Source organism: Centrocercus urophasianus, unplaced genomic scaffold (assembly GCF_019232065.1).
Source record: "Centrocercus urophasianus isolate 14NV4802_14NV808 unplaced genomic scaffold, USGS_Curo_1.0 seq_14, whole genome shotgun sequence".
Lineage (NCBI taxonomy): Eukaryota > Metazoa > Chordata > Aves > Galliformes > Phasianidae > Centrocercus > Centrocercus urophasianus.
Window position 1 is genome coordinate 2,808,696 of NW_024884586.1, and position 24,275 is coordinate 2,832,970.

The 24,275-nt window shown below is 41.0% G+C and overlaps 1 protein-coding gene across 2 annotated transcripts in view; it reads left to right on the forward strand.

Annotated features, from left to right (window-relative positions):
* The first annotated feature begins 3,647 nt into the window (after window positions 1-3,647).
* The window catches only part of DENND5A (DENN domain containing 5A), a 59,192-nt gene continuing 38,564 nt past the window's right edge, over window positions 3,648-24,275 (forward strand). For both annotated transcript variants that reach the window (XM_042814785.1, XM_042814784.1), the window contains exons 1-4: window positions 3,648-3,763; window positions 19,693-19,764; window positions 20,365-20,474; window positions 21,199-21,859. In XM_042814785.1, coding sequence (XP_042670719.1) covers window positions 3,655-3,763; window positions 19,693-19,764; window positions 20,365-20,474; window positions 21,199-21,859 — 952 coding nt within the window. In that variant the 5' untranslated portion in view covers window positions 3,648-3,654. The remainder of the gene's footprint in view (window positions 3,764-19,692; window positions 19,765-20,364; window positions 20,475-21,198; window positions 21,860-24,275) is intronic.

The window sequence follows — 24,275 nt, forward strand, 5'->3', positions numbered from 1 at the left end:
GAAGCATTTACGTAATGTAGTTTTTCTGCTGTGAATTCCTGATGGGAGATTAACAAGTTGAGGTTGTTATAGCTTCATTCACCTTCCTTTAATGTTATGTCTGTTTTATGGAGGGTTTTTTTCTGGTTTTTTTTTTTTTCAATTGTATAGAAAATTGATCTTGAAGTAGCAGCTGGGCAAGGACAGAAATACCCAGCAGGTACTGCAGGTACAGAAAGCTACAGTTATTACAGAAAGCAGTAATTCATCCCTTGGGGAGCAGTCAACTGCTGCATTGACCAGAGCACTAACCATGAAGAGAGTGGGCCTCCATCTCCCTGAGCTGTTTCCTGTGTAATAACATTGGAGTGTTTGTTTTTCTTGCCTACTGAGTTTAACAAACATGACTTGCACAGGCACAAATCTCCTAGAAGACACCACGTGAAGTCAGTTTTATAAACAGAACTGTTGATTAGACTGAAAAGACATCTAAAATACCTAGCAAATCTCATCTGATGTACTTCCCTTATTAATGCATAAGTTATGATTTGGTTTTACAGAGGAGTTTGAACAGGTATTCTAACTTTATAACTTGCTATGAGAAATTAATGTTATTCTGTCATGTGAAGTACTGCTGACGCAAAAGATGAAGAACACCCTTATCTTTTTGAGCTTACCTCATCTTGGGAAATGGTTGCACAGAAAAAGAGCTGGTGCTCTATTTTAGACTTTACATTTCTCTGAGAAGAGTTGAGTGAAACAGTAATTTGCCCCTTCTTTTTTTTTTTTTTTTTTTTTTTAATCTGCTTATTAAACAAACTCCTCCAGTAATCATGATTGTTGGTAAAGTAAGTCCAAATTAACTAGTATGAGGAGTAACCAAGTTATGTTCACATTCCTTCTCTTTAAAATAACTAACTTGGTTTTTTGTCCTACAACTTAAGGCTTGAGCTTGAAAATCCCAGCCTTTGTCTTTGTTTGAAAACAGCAACTGAGCCAACAGCCAGTCTTGCCAAAGGCAGTGAATCTTTTAAATCACTTCCTACTTGCTAATATGTTATTGTGATTCTCTGGTAAATGTAATTTCCACAGATTTAAGACACTTAATTTAGTAAACATCAGGCAGAACACTTTCAAAAATTCTCAGTGTCATTGAAAGTGTTGCCTCACTTGAGGACATAGTCAGTCTGCAAAGTTCACTGGCAAAATGGTTGTGTTTTAGGTTTTACCTGTGGAACATGGGTCAAGAATACTGAGAAATGAAAGCTGCTAGCCTTTGAATTAAGTGTTAGAGACACGGTGTTCACTAGGCAAACGAAACTTCAGAAATGAGATGATCAGGAAGATGCAATAGGAAAGAGGTTGTCACTGGCAAAATGAGAAGACAGAGCTCTAGCTGTTTGAATGCATCTAGGAAATGCCTAGAATTAAGAAAGATTAAGAAAGCAGAGACCTTAACTGACAAATTATAAATGAGCCTTTCACAGCAAAAAATTACAGTGACTTTTGATCAATTAACCTTTTATTGATTCAAATTCTTGTACCTGCTTCCCTGTTCTTTTCTTGTATCTATTGAAAGCAAATCTGAATTTTTTAGTTTGAGACTCTCCTTTTGAAAAATATTTGTCTGTCCTTTACCACGTTGTATAGCAAGGTGTGGGTTCTGTTAAATACTGCTATTCAACTGCATTTCCAGCAATTTGCCTACTTTCTGGCCTGTCTACCTTTACTAGCTAATCTCCTAAATACATGGCTGGAGCATGTGATGTGGGCAGGAACATGTTTTATTTCCCCATTTCACTCTTATTTGACAAAACAAACCCAAAACACTTGTGGCACTTCCTTGGTTTTCCAGCACTGTCTACTACTAAACCATGCTTCTGAGTACTACAACTACACCTATTCTAAATACCTTCAGGGACGGTGTCTCAACTTCTTCCCTGGGCAGCCTGTTCCAATGCTTCACAACCCTTTCCTGATTTTTTTTTTTCTTTTTTTTTTCCTGATGTTCAATCCAAACCTCTTCTGGCATGAACTCAAGGTCATTTTTTTTCTTGTCCCATAGTTTGGGAGAAGAGGCTGACCCACCACCTTACTTACAGTCTCCTTTGATGTAGGAAAGAGCGACAAGGACTCCCCTGAGCCTCTTTTTCTCTAGGCTAAATAACCTCAGTTCCTTCAGCTGCTCCTTGTAAGCCTTCTTCTCTAGACTTATAACAGCTTTGGTGCCCTTCTTTGGACACATTCCTGCACATCAGTGTTATATTTCTAGGAGTTAAACTACAGAAATGAATGTTATCACACTCTGAACCTTTGTCCTTTGTCAGGTCAAAAGCAGACCAAGGAGTAAAACCTGCATAAAATGCCTAGCAAATGTAGCAGAATAGGAGCAAGCAGATTTAGCTAGTTCTGTTCTCGCTGCTGTCTTCCTCACACCACAAGGCATGCTCAGTGTGGTCTGAATGGATGTGCTCGCTCTGGAGTTGAGACTTCCTATTACTGCATCTAATTATCTTTCTGTCTTTATTGAAATCTCTCCCCCAGGCTCACTAGCGGTTTAAAATTGAACTGTCAGAGCTGTCAGTCAAACCTTAGCAATACTTTCATTCATTGATAACCCATTCTGCGGCCTATACAGTCTTAATCAAGCAAATCCTAATAATACCAGTTCTTCTCACGGCTTTTCCCGTTTCCCAGAAGGATGGAAAAGCTCTCTGCAGTTCTCTGGGAAAGATGGCTTAAGAGCCCAGGTAATTGTGCTGCAGATCGCTGCGGAGTCTGGCAGAGCCGTCTTACTGCTGTCTCCGATGCCCACACAGCATTACGAACTCGCTGTGTCTTTGCAGCGTGGCCTCCACCGTGCAGTTTCACGTGCGTGTCAGGCTGTTAACTCGATTCATTCAGCATCATGGATGTCATTTTAAAGACGATAATCCTAAAAGACTGGCGAATGTTTTCTCCTCTTATAAGCCGTGCTGAAGGGGAAAGTGAAGAGGACACAGGGAAGACGCGTGATGTGAAAGGCACCGCCGGAGAGCCGGCTGAGGTGAGGAGAGGAAGGGGAGCCGCTCGGCGCTAATTGTAGCGCGGTGAGGCGATCCCAGGTCCCTCGGCGTTAAGACATGCTCTCATCGCACAGCGCGGCACGCGTGCCGAGTCCCTCGGCCTGAGTCATTCTCGTTCTTTGTCCCCTGTTCCTAAGGAAATGTTTGTGGGGCAAGATTTCTTGCACTCAGCTGTGCAAACGCAACTGTTAGCAGTTATGTCTGTGGCAGCAGAAAACAACACGTCCCCTGGTGCCTGGGGAGAGTACTTGCGACAGCCGCTCAGCCGCCGTCCCGCGGGGCTGAGTCACATTTCCCACCCCTCGCAGCTCCTCACGGCGCCACCGCGCGCCTCGCACCCCAACCCGCTCCCCCAGCCCCTCCGGGCCCAGCAGCATAACGTCACCCCCGAGCTCAGTACGCAAGCGCAGCATTGCGGTCCCTCGGCCCGCGCCGCCCTCCCCCCCCCCGCGGTAACAGCTGGGGGCCGTACCCACAATGCCGCGCGGCGCTGCCCGCTCCGCTCCATCATGGAGGCGGCCGCCGCAGCTGGCGCAGCTGGCGCAGCCCCGCCGCCCGCCGCCGCCCGGCCCTGCAGCCCCTGAGCCCCGCGCACCCCTCGGGCTCCAGCATGAGCGGCGGCAGCGGGGGCGGCTCCTCGGCACCCGGCCGCTTCGCCGACTACTTCGTGATCTGTGGGCTGGACACCGAGACCGGTCTGGAGCCGGACGAGCTCTCCGGTGAGTGACCGCGGGCGGGGGGCGGTGGCCGATACCGGGACGCAGCAGGCGGGCGACCGCCCCGCCGTTCTCCACCCGCGGCCGTCGGCGCCGCGTCGCGCGGCCCCGGGCGCGGCGGGAGCAGCGACACCGGGCGGGGGCCGGTGCGAGGCTCCGGTTTGGGCGCCCCCCGGTCCGGGCGGCGGTGCCCTGGGAGCCGCGGGGCTGCTCGGAACGCGGCAGTGCCCGCGGGAGCGTGCGGAACTTCGTGCGGAACGCGACCGAGTGCCGCTTCCCAACGGCGTGGGGAAAGCAGGGGTGCAAGGAGAGGGGTTGGGGGACTCGTTATCTGCGACCGTCTCGGCCTCGGCAGCGATCTGCCGCGCTCTTCCCGGAGTGTGGTGGCACGCACCAACTTTTGGTGAGGAACCTGAGCTCTAGGAGCGCTCTGGTAACGAGGAATTGGATTTTAGGGAGAAAGTAACAGTTGTTTTACTTGCTGTGTTCTATTTTTTGATTCTACGTGGGATACAGATTCTCTTCCTGCAGCGCCTAACAGAAGTAGTGTTAAGAACGATTGGCTTTTGTTAGAGAACGTGCTACATGTGTGTGTTTGGGGCCAGCAGCGCCCTGCAGCACGGTGCCAAAGCCCTGCTTTGGGGCTGCCCATTTGCCCTTTGTTGTGGCTGTGCCTGGGGTCAGCCTTGGCCTCGCCGCACGGGCTGCAAGTGCGTTGGGTTGCTGAGTGTTCAGAAAGGTGAACCATTGCCATGGCGAAAACTTGGCCTTGGTGCTTGGTTGTATGTGCGAGCTCAGTACCACTGATGATATGTCTGGTTGGTTGGTAGTTTAACTGCCTTGATTGTACCGTGTTTATTTGTTTAACTAACTTGGTTTTGTACTACATGTTTGTTTTGCATCTGTCTTAAAAGCGCTGTCTGAATTAATGCCTGTTTCTCGTAGGGTGAAATATATGTTATGGAACTCATCTCTTGCGATTGATGAAAATGATTTGATTTGAATTGATGAAAAAATGAACTCTGCACATTTTGGGCCGTGATGATAACTTTCTTCTTTTAGTGACTTGAAAGGTGATTTCTCCTCAGTTCATGATGCTGAGCGGGACCTTACCTCTACCACTCTGTATGTTACAGTAGCTGCAGGCTACTGTTTGAGGATCCTATGCAGTGTAATGGTCTGCACTTTAATGGCCTTTTAAATTACACCAGCAACTCAATGTAAGAAATAGAACAAAATGCAACATAACTTCCTTGAAGGATGTAGGTCATTCCATTGTCTGAATTAAATCATAAGTGAGCAAAGTTTCTAGATTAAAAACAGTTTGTAATATGAATGTCATAACTCATTTACTACGTGCCTATTTGTGTAACATAGTGCATGGCACACTTGCTGGTAGTCTCTGATCTCAGTGGGCACGTGAATAACTCACATAATGAAATGCAAAAACATGGTGTTCCTTTGAGCTGGCTATCAAACAGGGATCTGAAAAAGAGATCAGTGCCTTTTTTTTAGTAATTCTGTTTGAATCTGCAGTTGCGAGGGCTGGAGCATGGTGTTCTGTATTTGCTTTCCCTGTTAAGGATTGCACCTAGAGCTTATAGTGCTGTAGTGTGAGATACCTTGCACTCCGCTTTTGCCCCATCTGATGGTGCTGCTGGTGATAAGAGGTGTGTGCTGTGCTGTGGGAGGCTGGTCTGTGCGTGTTTGAGGAGCAGGTTAAGAATAAAAAAGAAGAGGGAGGAATGAGGAGAAGAAGTTGATAACGTCCCAACAGAAGAGCTAGCCAGAATTCCAGTGTGTTTTGCTGAGTTTGTTGCATTATTAATAATGCACAGCAGTGGCACTGATAATGCTTTCTAAATCATCTTTTAGGTTATAGCCTCCTCCTTTGCCCACTGATACACGTGCAAAGGGCCTCTGTTGGTTTCAGTGGGTTTTGGGTCAGGCTTTGAAACACTGTACTTCCTGGAAGGTTTTCTTGTTTGAATGAAAGGCTTATTGTGGAGTGGGGCTTTTTGTGCGGCTGGTTTTTTGTTTTTTTTTTTTGTTATTATTTCTGTGCTGAAAAATAGGACCTGAATCCTTGCCCTCTTGAGACAATCTGCTTCCGAAGCGTCCATTGTTGGGAGAGCGGCAGCAGCCCCGGCTGCCGGCTGAGGCTGCGAGTCCCCGCGGGGCTCCCCTGCACCAGGGCTGCGGTGTGCAGCCGGCACGGCATGATGTCATCGCCGCCCCGCCGCAGGGAGCGGGGAGCTGCCGGGCGCTGCGGGCACCGGGTGCTGCCTGCAGGGCACCGGGCAGGAGAGGCTGTGGGCATTCCAGGTCCTCAGCCGTGCTGTTCGTAATGTGGCCTCCTTGCGGGCTTGTCGGTGGAGCCTAAGAGTGAGGATTGATGCTCAGTCTGGCTCCTGCTGGAGCAGACACCTGTGATAGCCTTTCTCCTTTGTGCGTTGGAAGCTTGCTAAACAGTACAGCCATGATTTTTTTTTTTCCTGAGTGGCGGAAAATGTGCAGTTGATGCTAAATGTATACACGCATATTGTTTTGTATCAGTGTGTAAAGTGATGTTTGCTTACTTGTGATATAGTGAAAAATAGCATATGTAGGGCTTCCTAGTTAGCATGGGCTAAAGATATATTCTGTAGCTTGGGCTCTTCTATCCACAGGTGTGAGGTAGTTATCTAGTTTTCTCATCATGATGATCGTGTTCTTAGAAGCAGGAGGCAGAATTTTGCTAGAGGGAGGTAGAACAAACCCACAGACAAACATACAGCTCCTGGGGCTTGGAGCTCACTGAAACTTCATCCAACAGCGTTTCTGTGCTGAACTGGAGAGGGCTGAGGTATGTTTCCCAGTGATGACAAGGTGCTGGAAGTGATGACATATCTCTTAGGTGCTGTGCAGTATTTTGGGACATATGCTTCTTCAGAAAGGAAATGATGAAATAGATCAACTGCCAACAATCTTTGTGTGTTGCAGTTCGTAATGCTGCAACATCATGCTGGGATTTCCTAATCTCTGTTGAAGAGTGCATCCTGGAGAGGAGAACAAAGTGGTGCCTTGTCCTTCTGCTGGAATCCCTTCTGTGTTGAATTGCTTAGACGAGAACGGAGGGATGGTGAAAGTAGTACTTGTGCTCCACTGAACGGTTAGAATTGTTATTCCACATTCTTTTTCTCTTAAAGATTTTGTTTTCTTTTCCTTTTCTGTGGTGCGTTAACTTTTACCAACCACGTACCAGTAGTTTGTTTATTATGCAGTGGCAGAGCAGTGGATGAACTTGCTATTGCATTCCTTACATGTAAGTTGCCTTCACATAACGTGAAATTCAGACACGAATACGTGGGCGCTGTATTCTCACCCCATACTTTCAGTACTGCATGTGCCTTCATAGTAGTGAGTGCTGTATTGTAAAGATGGTGGTAGTTATTTCAGGAATAACAGCATTACACGGAGATGTAGTTGGAAAAGGAAAATGCTTATAATCTCTGAAGAAAAGGATGATGATTTACAAACAGGATTATTGAAAAAACAAGAACTAAAAACTCCAACCAACCAAAAAAAACCCAACAAAAACTAAAAAAAAAAAGCAAGCGAACCCAATAATGTTCTGGATGACTAAAGCCAATGATTGGTGTGTCAACCATATTTCTTTCTGCAGTTCTTCCTGGTCTGAACAGATCATAGAATGTGTGGTCCTAAGATGAATCTATTCAATAGGTAAACTCCTGTTTCTTTTACCAAGATCAGTGTTTTAGCGCTTTGACTTGTCAGTCTGATGATGGGCTTCATTCTTGAAGGAGGTTGCAAATGATGTTAGTGAAGGCTTGTGTCCAGGCTTTCTCCTTCCTATAGGCACTTGTAATGTGCCTTTTCAGAATCCATACTCATTTTCTATTTACTTTATGGAAATGTAATACTATTTTAATTATCCTTAATCTCCCATACCTTTTACTTGCGTCTTGTTTCCAACAGCACTGAGGTAAGATCAGTGTATATCAATGATGTAGCATCATGGGACCGATCAGGAGTAACGCATGTGTGTGCTGAGACACTAGCTGCTTTATTAGTGCTGGTGTGTGAAATTCTAAGTGACGATGTGTGGTATTTATTTAGCTACACTCAAAATTAATCTGACAAACTGACATGAGAGCAAGTGTTTCTCCTCACCAGTAGAAGAGAAATGTCTCACCTCATCCCTCTGCCAGTAATTGAAGTGTCATTGTTTTTCTATTTTGCTTGGTTCCGGTTTAAGATGTCAACTTACCTTCATATATGCCTTTTGGTAGCATGTATGAAGTGTTTTAAAATATGGGTATGATGATGTAACTGAGAGCGTTAATCAGATATATCAAGCAATGCCTGCTACTCAGTAGTTCAGAATTGGTACAGCAGTTTCCTGTAGTAATGTTGTTGTTGGATCCTGTGCTAGTCTGCAAGTTCGACACACTTAAGTAGTTGCAGGTTTTCAGTTTGCCTCAGAGGTATTTGTCAGGAGTGCATGAAGGGAATGCTGGAGACAAAGAGCAAGCACAGAGCCCTTTCTGACTGATATTTGTCTCTATTTTTTATTTATTTTTTATTTATTTCTTATTTTCCTCTTTAGGACATTTATCTTTGGGAATTAAATAATGCATTTTGGGGCTGGAGCACACTGGTTTTGCAGTGAAGTTCTACAGCATTGTTTGTTCTTGGGTAAACAGTGTGTGAGCACATTTTGCTGCAGCAATAGTGCCAACACTCACTGCAGAAACTGTGTTGGTAGGAGCCACTGCTTAATTTCTCCATAAGCTGAAGTGTTTTCTTCCTTTTCCTTTTGCCTCTCTTCGTCCCTAATATAGATGGCACCAGTACAAGCATTGCACAGTTCCTTAACAGTACATCTCCTCCCTTGGGCATTCCCTCCAAGGCTGAAGGAAGGCTTTTCACTTCCATTCCTCCTCTGAGGCTGCTGGCTGAAATACTGGCTCTATGGAGGCCCCTCCAGCAGCACCAGGGTTTGGACCCTGCGCTATTCTCACACAGGTCACTGTGGATGGGCACTAGGTATCGACAGCTTTTGGCTGGGCTTACACTGGCACATGTGGAACGCTTTAATCCACATAGCAGTTTATTCTACTGCACCCTGCCCCCTCTGTCTTTTCCCAAGAAGCCCGAGTTGTTTGCCATGTTTGAGTGCCAAAAAAGATCTTTTGTCTCTTTGGGAACTGAGGCAGACGTGCTAGGGTAGCTGATATGTGGAATAAAGAGTGGGAGAGCTGATGTAAGGGGGAAGCAGCTGTGCTTTGCTGCACTGCATTTGAAGTTGGGGTTTATTAGGTGAAGTTTCTATAACACCAACTGTGTGGTTATCACATTTGCTTTAGAAAATCTTTCCTCACATCCCGAAACACTTCCTTCTCCCATCCTCCACTATGCGGTTACAGATTCAGCTTATTTGTAAGGGTCTCAATTAAAGTGGGAGGAAGGGGAAGTTGCAGAGCAGACTGATGATGTTTAGAATGTGTCGTAAGAATGTAGTTTACAAGGCAGACTTCTAAAACCTTTTTTTTGAAAAGCATTGGCGTTTCACATCTGTAAGGCAAGGCATACGGAGATGAATAGTTTTAAGATTTTCTGTTCTTTTGCTCTTTTCTGTTTTGTTTTGTGTGTGTGTGTTCCTTTTTGGTTTCTTCTGCAAGAGAAGTGCTATATAAAGAAAACCTTACATGGATTTTTTTGGGCAGTACTGCCACTTGCAAATAATAAAGCAGAGTTTTTCTAGATCTTTGAATTATTGATCCTGTAGTTCCAAAATGCTAGCTGTTTTTATCTGCCTTTTGGGCAAGTGATGTTCTACTTGAGTGTTCATGGTAATGCTTTCTCATACTTCTCTTTCGAATTCCCTCTGACCTGCAGGCTCATGTTGCAGAAGTAATGCATGTGAAGAGACAATGTCAGAAACAATTACTTACTGATGTGTGTTGTGCAGTAATTATTCTCTCTGACTTTCTTGACAAGCCTTTTGGATTTGTGGTTTAGTTGAGTTTGCTGTGAATTAGAATGCTAACCCTAAGAGGCATAAAATATTACCACACAGAGAAATGATCAAGCATTCAAATAGACTGATGAGGGATGAAGAATTTAATTTACTTTGAGTGTTTCTTCTAAAGGTTTCTTTCTCATTCTTTCTAGGAAAATGCTGCTTTGCTTATTTGATGGACAAGACACCTATCGTTTAAAACCTTTCTGTGAAAGTGTAGAATATTGTCTTATTTCCTTTATTTAATGATCTACCACAGTCAGGAACAGTGTATACCTTTGTATTGCATCATTTATATTAGTCCTCAAATACCTTGAGGGAGAAACTTCATTGGTGGTGGTAAGTGATCTGCAGTCTGATAACAAGGCAATCCTAACCAGCTTTGTCATTTGCATGTAGAACAACATTTCAGTGTTTAATTTAGTGAGGAAACAAGGTGGTCTCACAAAGACAAATTTTCTTCCAGCATGACTTCAGGAGAGCTTGGGAAACTCTTTCTCAACTGTACTTGCTACTCTTTGTATTTACAATCTCAGGAAGATGTGGAGAGGGATGTTGAGGATGCTGCAATGTACTGTACTGTGCTGTATGGTGCTTCTGACTTCCATCACCCTTATTTTTTGTCAACTATCTACTATTTGCATATATTACCTATTTCTCCTTGACTTGCTACTTTCAGCAAACTCCCTTACCACTTTTGTGGTAAGGGAGTTGTCCTGGGTTTGTTTTCCAAGCCCAGCACTGACTGACTGAACTGCCCTCAGTATTACTTTGGGGAGAGGTCCCAGTACCAGCTCTAATCAGCATGGGAATGTCGTGTCCCTTTCCAACTCACTTGAGTGGGTGGTCTGAGAGGTTGAGATGTGGGAGACCTCACTGTGCTGTTTCACTGAGGAGTGGTAAAATTTCTATTTATCAACATCGTTTCTGAGAAAAAGTCCAACAGAAATTTTGTGGCAGCCCAGGCCAATCTCAACTGTAGGCTGCTGTGGTTTCCCATCTTCTGTACTTACTGTGATCGTATGCCTTGCACAAGGACTGGCTAATCCTGTTAGACGTGGATCACTGTAGCAGGTTCTGGGGAGCTCCAGACCCTGGAATGAGGGAAGAGGTTGACAGTGCACAGCCATTGACTGAACTAGTAAGTTCTTTACAGCAAGAGTGGTGAGGTGCTGGAACAGCTGCCCAGAGAGGTTGTGGATGCCCCGTCCCTGGAGGTCAGGGGCCAGGTTGGATGGGGCCCTGGGCAGCCTGGTCTGGTATGAAACGGGGAGGTTGGTGGCCCTGCATGTGGCAGGGGGGTTGGAGATTCATGATCCTTGAGGTCCCTTCCAACCCTGGCCATTCTGTGATTCTAGTATGTTGCTGTAAAACACAGCACCACTGGGGGCTATAGTCAAAAAAAGATCTTCTGTCTGAAATGGAACAATTTGCAGAACTGACCTGACCTCGAGCTCTAAGGGTTTTGTATTCCAGAGGACGTGTTACTTGTGCTCTGTGAGGTTGCTTCTAGGACTGCATGTTTGTTTGGTAGGTGTCAGTGTTCACCTCTCCCATGGAAGTTTATTGAGGATCTGATTCTGCGAAGAACCTGACTCTGCTGGTCTCTTCCATTTTATATTTCTAGTACATGTAAATGAATTCTGTCCTATTCTGAAGATGGGCCATTCTTTTTGTTTCTTAGTGTCTTCTTTTGCATGCATTTCAGCTTTGTTCTGTAATAGAAGCACAGCCCTGCTCCCTGCTGTTGGTGAGAACACACCTGTTATTGTAATTTTGAATGCTGCTTCTGTTGTTTTTCTGTTGAAAACAGAGCAAAAGGTCCTTCTGTCTTTTTGCTCTGGATAGTGCAGTAAAAAAAAAGTCTTGTGAAAGGTTTTCATTATAAGAACAGTTCCTTGAAAACTTCCATCAGGCAGTCTTATTTAAATGCATCATGTCCTCTTACTGTGCTGCCTATGCAGTCTTTCTCTTAAAACAAACAAACAAAAAACAACTTAGGATGCTTTTAAAGATAGGAGCTGGGGATTTTCTTTAATTTGTAAAAAGCTGCCTTGGATTCTTGGTAGTTTCTGTTGTCACTTCCCTGGCCCACCTCTTCCCACCTTCCTTAAAACTGTATGGGGAAAAAGGAAAGATACTCATTTTCTGAGCTTGCAGTCACAAAATGCAGATGTTCTCAACTGCTTTTCTTTGGTGCTTTAAAACTATTGCTGCAGTTTTTGAGAATGTTCATGAATAAGTGTGGCAGTGCGTTTTGTTATCAACTGGATGAATGACTTAAATTACAAGTGGGTATCTATAAATCTCTCATTTTCATTAGTTATAGAGACTTTGGAAGAATATGTGCCACTTAAGGAATGGATGGTCTATTTGTATCCAGTGACATTTACACCCAATATTCTGTTATGCAGTGAAAATAACTTTTTTTTTTTTTTTAAATTTCAGTGCAGAGTGAGGTTCTTTGTGTCACAGTTGATGAAAAGCTGAAAAGAAAAAGAAACCAAGAAAACAAAAGTATCTTTTCCAGTCAGCAGATCTTAACTTGTCTTTTTGTCCTTACCATCCTTCTGGTGGCTGCAGGAGATAGAAGTGTATTGTTCATTGAATGTTGAAATAAAGGTTGTATGCTGAAAGGAGTGTGTTCTCATGGGATTGGGATAAGGAGCAAGTTTGGGTTCCTTGGATGACAAACAGGCAAAAGAAAACAAACACATAGGAGCCTTTAATTGCACTGGTTATTCTTTGTCTTCTCTCTGCTTCCTCCAAATAAAGTCCTTATTCATTTTTATTTTTTTTTACAGCTGAAGGATGGCACTCCACCCAACCTACATTTCAATTACACTGAAGTAGAGGGTGGTGTGTCCCTAACACACATTTCTACCTGTGTTTTAGAAAGGGGACAGAGGACTTCCTTTGCCTTTGAAGTCTTTTCTCAGCCAAAGCAGAACCTTTTAACTTGCATAAAGGAGTTTTTGGAGGGAATCAGAGCTGTGAGTGTTGTTGGTTGTAGATTTCTCCCAAGTCCTAAGAAAAAACAGCCATTAAAGAGAATGGGCAAACCCCTGATTCACTGCATACAGTGGGTGTGAAATCTCTTATTCCAATTGCTGAAGCAGCAATACTGGAGGAAAAAAAAAAAAAAAAAAGTGATCCTGAAGATTTTTCTCATAAATAATTCAAACCATTTTCAAAACAGTTAAAAATCCCAGTTTGAGCAATAAATTAGCTAGTCTAGCCATCAATTCAGCTTGCGCTGTATCTGTTGCCGGCAGCGAGCAGATGAGGGGATAGAAGTGCAGGACAGTAGGTTAGTGTGTTTCAGCATAAAAGAGAAGAGTTCTTTTCAGGGTACATCCAAGAAAGAGCTTCTCTGGGAAAGGGAATCCTCTGATGGGAAATGCACGTGGTTCTGCTTTGAGAGAAGGAGCTGGAAGGAAGGAAGGAAGGAAGTCATAATCTGAAGGCATTTGTCTGCTGATGGCGTGACTGCTTACAGATCTTGCAGCTGCATCTTTCCTTGAATCGTGGTTTTTATTCCATGAATTTTCATTCAGTGACTTTCTTACCTTAATCTGCCAAACTTTTGTTGTTTATTTCCTAGTTTGTAGAGTTTTGTAGTTACATGTAGATCAGCGTTTGTTAAAGAAGGAATCAGAGAAAGGTATTTTTTATTTTATTTCCATTCTTTTGAAACAGTGGCTAATTATTGGTATATTAGTAGCTCTCCAACTATGCACTGAAGTGTCTTTTCTTTAACACTAACTGTGGACTCCTGACAGTTCATTCTTGTGATAGAAAGCATCTATTTCTGTGTTTCTGAGAGCATGTCTTAGAATGGCCAGTTTCTGTGTTTCATCCCAATGTTATTTGGTAGATGGGAATCCCTGAAATTCAGCCACCTCTGGGAATAAGTTAGAATGGTACTGTTCTCCAGAGGTTAAGTCTGGGCTTTCTGCTTTTTATTTCTTGTTCATTTTTTGAAGGGCTAGAGTGGATCAGTAGAATTGCCACCTAATTTCACATCTAGTATGATGCAGGCCGTATAGATAAGTTACAGCTTTTTCACTCTTTTTTTTTTTTTTTTTTTTTTTTTTTTTCCCTCTTAAGGCTTGAAAATAGTCTTATTTGTAATGGAACTGCTTTTACTTTAGTTTTAAGACATTGGTTCTTGTCATTACTGTCTTTGCATGTCTGCATGCATTTTTAGCACCTGTATTATGCAGTGTAACCAGATCAACTGCTGGCTGTCTGGCACCAGGGCGCACACTACTTGTTCCTTACTCTGCTTATCCTTTGCTACCCGTCAGTCTTGCTTCTGATTTCTCTAATTTGTTCTACTCTTTCATCTCTTCTACAGCATGGATTCCTGTTATATACACACTATTTTACCAGCTAGCTATTTTTGTTATTTTTGACTTGGACCAGTGATTTTAGAGCTGGAGTGATTTTTATGCTCAGTAAATGTGATTTGCAAAGATAACACTCTTTCCAGAAAAATGTCTTTGTATCTGTAACCTCATTGCACATACTGAGAAGGTGGCTGCTGGCTGAACTGGGGATCCTACTGCCGTTTGTGACATCAGCTGCTGGTTTTAGATTAGCTTCATTCTAAATGTGTTGTGGAATGCTTCCATTCCTGTATTTTTGCAGCCAATTTGGACTTTTTCATATGTGTTGTGCCCCATGACAGGCATGTTACTGCAGTTACTCGGTTTTCATCCAAAAGCCAAGAATGAGAAAGATGCATTTAAAAACATTACACGATATGCATTTTCACCCGAGTGTAAATGTTACTGTGTGTGCTTTAATGCATTTTTTAACACTCAAAGCAGAATAGAATTAACAAAATACATTATTCAAATATGCATATATAAGAAACAATATATATATAGTATTTTGTTATATATGGTGTCTGAGTTGGTACTGAATTGGTCTTCTTGTCTGGTTTCCTGAGGGCTCTTTCAAAGCACAGTGGAGATGCAGTATTAAGGCAGCTAGGCTGTTCTCTGGATGGTGTTTATAATGCATGCGCTGTTTGTATCCCTGTGTTGGCTGACTTCTGATTTGCAGTCCACTCTTTGGAAAATCTGACTGTTCGGCTGTTGTGGCCAGCCTCATCTTGAGCCCTTACCCTGTGCAATCTGCCATGGGTCTCGCCATTGCAAGACTCTTTAAGCTGTGAGATAGGAAATGAAGAGGTAAATGATACAGTTACAGGTTCTCTGAGGACTCTTGAATCCTAACTTCCATTTCTCTAGTGTGCTGCTCAGCTCAGGAAGGCTGCCCAAAATGTGTGGTTCATAATTGCCGTTGCTGGTGCAGATGGCTGTTATTCTTATTTGTTTAGTTACAGCAGTACGAACTGTTTTGTGGTTAATCTGCTTTATGTTGATTGCCATAAGACATTCATGTACAGCCTGCGTACGCTTAAATGAGAGTGTCCTTATGTGGAAAATATAGCTGTTTTGTTCTGATTGCTTACCATCTCCAATATAATTTTCTATTAAAAGATGTCACTTACGCAGTAAATGTACATTGAAACTCAGTGGGTTGAATGAATAGCAGGCTATATCACAGGAATTTAAAGAAACAAGCTGCTTAGCATGATAAAGGCAGCAAACTGCTTAATAAGAATCAGTAGAGCTTTGTTTTATAATTATTTTGAGCAAGTCAGCAGGCTCAGTGAACAAATGAAGGTGGCAGTATTAACAATTCTTGAAAACCAGTGTTGTGTGACCATTCAGTTCTTCTGTCAGGCACTTGTAGTAACTAGGATAGCTGCTTCTAAGTGGTTCTTTACTGCTGCGGCAGGAAAATTGACAGTTCTACCTCTCTAATATCTGCTCTGAGACTTTTTTTTTTTTCCAAGCCAGTATTCAGGGAGAGATTTCTGTATAGTTCTTAGCCTTGAATGGTTGTTTATTTTTTTAGGAGTTGTAGCACTGCATTGTAGTCGTATTCTAAAAACTGAATCCAAACGATGAATTGATAGCATATGTAAAAACCTATGGTTCAGTTTATATATATATATATATATATATATATATATATTTATTTATTTTTTATATATTTTTGTCCAGTTTGCCCTTTCTCAGCAAGGACAGTTTAAGAAACAGTCCACCTAGATGAGTATTGCTTCTGTTGCTGTAAGGTACCTGGAAGAAATTGTTTTGCAGGCATGGCTTCGGTGTACAACATATGTTAACAGTTTCGATTCAGCTGTAGCTTATTCCATGACTGCATGTGAAGATGATTCTTCAACTTGGCATGTTTATCTGCATCTAGTAACAGTGACTGCAGCCATGAATTGTCTTCCCCTCAGTTCAGCTTGCAAACAGAACATTACAAGTGGCATAGTCAAAAAAAAAAAGGGAAAGAAGCAAGGGGTGTTCGTCTTTGGTGGTAGGATTTTAAGTTTGAATTTCCAGCAGTTCAAGAATCTTGTCTTTCTTTTTTGTTTTATGGAGAATTTGAAATTTCAGGTTCTTCACTTAAAGTAAATGTCTGATAGTTTATGTACTGGTGGGAGGTCATGAGTAGTTGAACCCAGAAGTTGAATGATGTAATTTTTTTTTTTTACTGTGTTGGGAGGACGTTTTTCTTTTCCTCAAGAAGAATGTGAAAGGCAGTGAAGCAATTTTTTTCTCAGGGTAAACCAAGAAAGAGTTGAAGTAAGCCCTTTGGGGTTGACTCTTCTTTTTGCTCCACCTCAAAGCTGAGGAGAGCTTGGTAGATAGCATCTTGCAGGTTAGTGAAGATCTCTGTGCTTGGCTGTACTTTCAGTAACCTTTTGTCCCACTGTATGATTTTGTGGAAGCAGTTTCCATTGGTAGACGTGGTTTTATGAGTACATCCAAAGCAATGCTGTGTTCCATAGTATATCATGTTTTTTGAGTTTGTGAGTCCTACTTCAGACACATCTGTCTTCTGCTCACAGGTTGCGTGTCAAGAGAAGTCATGTCAGGAAGAGGAGTGGAGCCAGTGTTTGCCTGTATTCACTGCAGTTCTGCATTGTGGTGCATGTTACAGTCAATATTAGGCTGCTAATTGCAATATCACTCAAAATAGGTGTAGTAGATAGTTCAAATGTGAAGTATTTGGGGTGTGTGGCTGTTCTAATGTGCTTGTAATTAGGAAGCCCAGATTACAGACACGTAGGCCAGTATCCTTTAAGGAGAGGAGTTTTATGAGAAGCAGAATCTGATGACAGCAGACCTTTGATTGTCCTCAGTGCGAGAACGTGACTCGCTCTAACACTTGTGGGATACATAATTTTTATCAATTTCTTTTGCATTTTTATTTTCTCAGTTTTAGAGTAAAACTGTCAACTTCTGATGTTTTTCTTCCTCCTCATTAAAATGTTTTGTTATTCAGAGTTGTTTTTTTTTTTTAATCAAAATGCTTTCAATGAATGCTAAATCCGGTGTCCAGTTCACATAGAGACATCTTGAAGCTTTGGGTTATTTTTGCCTGCTGGAAGTGTGCTGCAGTTGATGCTCCGCTGGAGCAAAAAGTGTGTGAGAAGCTGAGAAGCTTCTAACTGGTCATAAGTTTAGGAACTAAGGATTAATTGGATTTGGACACTGAAGTAAAGCAATTTTGTGTGTATGTGTGTGTGTGGTTGGATGCCTATTGGTAACTGTGAGCTGATCAGTGAGGGAAGTGAAGGGGAACCTAGCAACCTGCTGGTGCTCAGGTTCTCATTGGTAGTAACAGCAAGAAAATAAGCTGCTCAATGTCCTGCAGTTGCACAGATCAACTTTCTGTTCCAGGATTGAAATTTGCAGATGGTGTTGGTGAGTTGTCACTTGAGTTCCCTTCCCTATCGAATCACTTGAATTTAGCTTTGCTCGTTCTGAAGGTCCAGTGGTTTGTTTTATTATGTATGCTTCTGTCTGGATCAGGATTTACTTCCAAAGACAAGGTGGGTTTCCAGAAACCTGTTTTAGTTCTTGCATTACGTTTTAGACTGATATTTAGATCTAAAAAAATGTACATGTGTCTTAGAGAGAGTATGTCTTGGGGGAATATGAGGAAAGGCTTTTTAAAGTAGATTAGCATCCGTTTTTGCAGATTTTTTTTGGTGATTGTAAAGGAAGAGCAGCATCCTGAATTTTTTCACTGTTGATCATTTTGGGAAGAAGATTTTTATTCTAGAAATTGTCTCATTCTTTCAAAAGCATGCATGATCTTGCATGTAGGTGAACCCAGTAATTGTCATGTGGTTTCCAAGCTCAGGGAAAAACTTGCCTTTCAGATGTTTACTTGTTTAATTATGTGGGGGAAGGAAAACAAACCAGCTTTTTCCTCAGTTGTAAAAAAGGCTGGCATTACATCATCTGCACAGATGTAAATATGGAAAACAGTAGGTGGGCTAAACATCCTGGCTTGTTTCTTAGAGACTGGAAGTTCTCTAAGCCCTTATTTTCATCTTCTACGTTTGTTTTTTAGCTCTTGCATAAATGCTATTAGTAAATGTTTTCTGCCATTGATTCTGCTCTTTTTCAAGAAGGCTGAATTTCAGGGAAGTTGTATTAGATTTGTTTCCCCTAACTACCCCTCACTCTATACACGTTTCTAATTCCCTCAGTAGCCATTCATTTCTCTTTCAGGAATGATATTGTTGAACCAAATAATATAAAACTACTCAGGTACAATTTTTTTTTAATGAAAATCAGTTGCCTTGTTGCTTTTCAGCCAAACAGGAAAAAAAGAAAAGACAAATGACAATCTTCCCTTTAATTTCAGCGCTAAAAAAATGGAGATGAAGGGAACATACGGGCAGCTTAGGTACCGTGAGACCTGTCCTAGGTCCTGATTCAGGACGAGATCCCTGTTGGAGGTAATAGTTAAGGCAGACTTAAAACCAAATCCAAAGTTAGGTGACTTGTTAACTTAGTCATCTTTAGGCGACTTCTAAGCATATGGTGGAAGTGAAGCTTTCCTCACTGTTGTAGGGTGTGTTTACTAGGGTCTTTATTATCTATAGGCAGTCACGACTATCTCTGTATGGCTACTTTGTGGAAGTAACTGAATAAAGATTCTATTTCATTTAGAAACTGAGTTTTAAATATTACTGTAGAAGTATAGAACAAACCCAATCAATTTTAAAATCAATTTCTATTGCCATGTAATTGTAGCATGTAAGAAAATAAGTGAGGAGTTGAAGAGTGTTTTCTCTTTTGCAGGTGTTGCTGAAACAGTTTGATTTATTTAAATTGTATGATTTCATGCAATTCTGACTGATTGTTAGTGCAGCTGCCAGCAGCTGCATGATTGCTGAGCTAATTGTATTCTAGTGAGATAGCAGTGCTTATTTTTAAGATCTGTGGTTATGTCGTTTTTTTTTTTCCTTTGTTTTTTCTTTTTCTCTTAGTGAACACAAATTTGGAAGTATAACTGTGGAGTTGCTGAGTGGTTTCACAATGGACATTCATTGCGTTAGTGGAAATTTAAGAGGTTGTGTCAGCCAGTCTTTAGTATGGCTATTAAAAATTAGAACCACGCTGCTTAAATCCGTATACCTCTGTAGCCTTGGGATGGTCTTGTCACTGGAGTTAATTTCACTGTGTGTTCTTTGGGACTATTTTATATTTTAACATGTAAAACACGTTCGTTTGTCAGGTAACTAATTACTATTGCTGCGTTGTTGTTGTGGTTCTGTATACAGGAACTGGGAGCTGCTGTGACATGTTGGTAATCTCTTTCAAGAAATACCTGTATGAAACGTGAAACTTACACAAGGTTGTATATGTACAGAAAACATATTAGGAGAGTAGATTAGTCATTATGCATGCTAATTCAGTATGGAAAATGTACATATTATTTACTGGTGTGTTAGCTACATAGTTACAGTCGACAGTATGAAATTTATAATGCAGTGTTGTTTTTATTTGTTATATAGCTTTATGCCAGTATATACAGGCCTCTAAAACCCGAGATGGTGCCAGCTGTTTCATTTCAAGTGCAACAGAAGGTAAAGGAAAATGTGTGGGGAAATTTAAAAACAGAACAAACTCAATCTTCCGCTCTCCTGATACCCTCTCTTCATGGGCACTTACTTGGTTCTTGATCTTTTAACATTCTAAGCTCTCTTTTCACAGCTAACTTTTTGTAATAGATGATGTACATCCTTTTTTCCCTAAGTCTTGAAGAAGAAACTAAGTGACACTACATTTGTTTATGTTAAACCTGCATCATCTTTGCCTCTTGTCTGTTTGTGCTTTTCTTCTGTAACAAAAATCCACGAAGCTTAAGCTTTAGCTATATTATAATGAGAATCTGAAATAACTGAAGAGTAATTTGGAGAATTGTTGACATAATCAGAATCTGAAGATACACTTAAGGAAAAGCACAGATACTTAACATAGAAATGTTACAGTGCCAGTCCTTGCTAATATCTGCAGTCTGGTTTTATGCTAACTAACTGTCTTGCATTTTCTGTTTCTCTTGAAAGGAGTGTGTGTGTTTAATTCACTTATTCTCACGTGTACCTGCTGATGTCCTGCTTTACGGCTTTGTTAGAGCTTAAAAAGAGAATGATGTATTTACATCTTTATCTTTCTTTTACCTCCAGGGGAGAACTTTGATCAGACTCCGTTAAGACGCACATTTAAGTCCAAAGTTCTTGCTCGCTATCCTGAGAATGTTGAATGGAACCCTTTTGATCAGGATGCAGTGGGAATGGTCAGTATCACTTAATGGCTCTTGTTTTTAAGGCAAAAACCTACCTTGACGATTGAAGGCATTTGCTTTTCTTTTCCTTGACAAAAAAAAAAAAAAAGTTGCACTGCAAAGTCTATTATAGTCTGGAAAAAAAATACCATTAAATGATATAAATTGTGCAGGCTCAAAAGATCTTTTTGTTTAATTGGGATATTCTTTAAAGGAAATTAAGTTTAAAATATGTAAACAATATGTCTCTAGGACAGTTTTTTGTTCTTTACAACTTTTTCTGTTACTAGAGAATGGGTGGAGAAGTAAATTAGTCTGTGGTTGATGAATCTCCCTTGTGCATTATAGTACTGTTTAATGGAACACAGTGTAGTTTCTTATTTTAGACCAAAATTATTACTTTTCTTTGTCAAGTTTCTGGTCTTAATGAAGAAAATACTTCATGAGAGTTTGAACTTTGTTGTTTTATTTCTATTGAGACTTGTAACAAAATGGTTACGGCCTTTAATAGAAACAACATAAAGTCCTTTTGAAGTATTCCTTTAGTTTTTCTAATTTGGATCTGTATTATTGTATTGTACAGAGACTTATCACTTAGTGCAATTTTAATATGAAATGTGATGGCAGCTTGTGGGTTCTAAATTCTGTTTTGCCAAATTCTTCTAAAGTGGGGGGAGAGAAAAAAGTGTTAATATTATCTCCTCCTCTCCCCTCCCCTCTTTGTTTTTATTTACAGCTGTGTATGCCTAAAGGGCTTGCTTTCAAGACACAAGCAGATTCTAGAGAACCTCAGTTCCACTCTTTTATTATCACTCGTGAAGATGGCTCACGGACATTTGGATTTTCTCTCACGTTTTTTGAGGAAGTTACTAGCAAGCAGATCTGCAGTGCAATGCAGACATTGTATCATATGCACAACGCTGAATATGACATTCTTCATACTCCACCCACAAATGACAAAGATAGCTGCAGCAGCACTGGAGACTGCAACGGCACTTCCATTTCAAAGCTACAGCGCTTTAACTCGTATGACATTAGCAGAGACACGCTCTATGTCTCAAAGTGCATTTGTTTGATTACTCCGATGTCTTTCATGAAAGCTTGTAAGAAAGTACTAGAACAACTTCACCAAGCAGTGACTTCTCCTCAGCCACCACCTCTACCTTTAGAAAGCTACATCTACAATATTCTCTATGAGGTTCCTCTTCCTCCAGCAGGAAGGTCATTAAAATTTTCAGGAGTTTATGGACCAATTATATGCCAGAGGCCAAGCACCAATGAACTACCATTATTTGATTTCCCGGTTAAAGAAGTATTTGAGTTGCTTGGAGTCGAAAATGTGGTTCAACTCTTTACCTGTGCTCTCTTGGAATTTCAGATACTGCTTTATTCACAGCGTGAGTACTTCCTTTTTATTCTCTTACCTAGTAGTTGTACTGGCATAAGGATTCTTCGTTTCTGGAATGTTTGAGAAAAGCAAAATGGAAACAAAACAAAAGAAAACACAGAAACCAGATTAGCTGCATTAAAGTGGCATTAGAGTGCTAATGCAGTAAGGCTAATCTATCTGCAAGTATTAATGTCAAGAAAAAATCTCAAATTACAGAGAGCATTTCTTTGGTTCCTATTTCTAGGCACCTCAGTTTAAACCCTGAGGCTTTCACATAATCTCCTGCAGTCATGCACTGACTGTCCTGTTTATTGTTGTTTCTGGTCATGTTCTATTGTTAGACTAATATGCTTTTTCCCATGTAATTGCTTAGCAGAATTCTCCCTCCTATCTCTACCAAACTCTGTGTGCGTTCTGAGAAGAGGCATAGTAAACTTTGAAGGACTTTGAAGAATAATTCATAGTACAAATATAAATTTATCTTTGAGTACCTGAAGTCACATTTCAGTAGTAATTTTGAAATAAAATTACCTGAGAAAGTTGTATTTGCCAGAATTTAAAATTTGATTTTCTTTTAAGGCCTGAAACAGTATTGCTGATGTCTTCTGCTGATGTCTTGTAGATAAAGCTTGAGATAAAGCTTGCTTAGGTGGAACTAAGCTGTATTAAAGTCCGTGAACGCTGGGCTTTTTTTCCTCTAAATTCCGTAACTCTAAAACAATGTATGTGGAATTACACCTGAAAATAATTTTTTCTACTTCTCTTTATCCTCACATTTGACATTGACTGACATTTGGTGGTTTTGACCTAATGGTATGGATTAAAGTAGATGGTTTGCATTTGAACACAGTTTTATAGTAGTGGTAAAGGAACCTAGAAGACCCTAAGCTGAATCCTGGGGTAGCCTATGGTGTTACTGAAGTCTGTTTTCAATATTTGCTGTCACTGAATTATGTGGAAACCAAATGTTAAATATTTTTAAAATATATCCTGCTGTTATTAACAAAATTCTTGAAGCATGAAATAAAGATGTTTGTGTGTGTTGAGATGTGTGCGTAAAGCCAAAGAACAGTTCACTGCGTATGTGGATCAAGGTGTATAATTGTAGCAAGACTCAACAACTTATGTCGCATTTGTTGTGTAAATGTTAACTGCCAGAGAAAAACTGTATCTTCATTCAAGTACAGTCAAAACCCCAACAAAAACAACCCCAAAAAACCCCAAACGAACAAAAAATCCAACAGTGTATGTAGGGAGTGTTTGTTTATGTGGGCACCTCTGTCTCACAGGCAGAAATTTTAACACAAACTCTTCCATCTGAAGATGGTGGTGAAGTTGACCTGTAGTTGTGCTGGAGCTGTTGTATGGCAGATGTGTATGTGTGCCTCTTCAGCTGAAAGCACAGCAAGAAGAGCAGTGCACATGTCACTATGTTGGAACGGCATTCCCCGTATCTTTGCTAGAGTATCACTTGCCCTGGGCTGGAACTCAGTGTGCTTGCAGACTCATCTTCTGTATTTTAGGTTCTGTTTCCAAGGTTATATTGATAGGCTCAACATGTTTGTCCCCTTTGGCTCTTTTCAAGTGTCTCATTAGTCATTAATTATCATAGCTTAAAAAAAAGCTCTGGGATGTGGATTTCTTGCTGGCACACACATGTGTGGAAATCAAGAGAGAGGACTTATTGAATGAAAGGCCAGTAGCCCTGGATCTGATCTTTATGACAGTTTTTGTCTACTGCTCCCCGCCTTACCTTAAGTTTTGTCTTAGTTGGGCTTTTTTATGACTTATAGAAGTGTCTTGTTTCAGACTATCAAGTTTTCACTGATAACTTTTGGCAGAAAGGCCTTCTTGCAGTCAAAAAGTAACTTGAGTTATTTGTTAGACTTTTGGCCATCAGTTTTGGTGAAATCATGCCTTTTCTGTAACAGTAGCTGGAGTTTTTGAAGCAGAAGCATATATTTTCTGAGAAATCAAATCTTAGGCTCTTTTTTTCCTGCTCTCTTGAAGCATTTTGCCAACACTGAGAACATCATTAAAGCTACTAGTGGATAATAACAAAAGTTAGCGAATACTGAAGGAGCTGCTAGCAGTTAAGTTCAAGACTTTTCTAAAATGCTTTTGATAAAGACTTAATTTTGTGAGATTGGGAAGTATTTTGAAATTCTAGAAAATGAATCTTTTCTTCCTGTAATCTGTTACGTATTTTCTAACCAAGATATTCTTTTTTCTGTTATGTGGCAGTGAAGTAGAAAATTGGTTTAGCAGAGTGATTGCTTTCCTTGGTGCTTAGGAGAGTGTTATCAGTAGAAAAAATGACACACCTGACTGAGGTTCTCATTGCCTGTACCCTTAGCAATTAGTTTCCTTCTTCTACTTTATTTTCTTTTTACTGGAATATTCTCCTAATACATTCTGTGTGG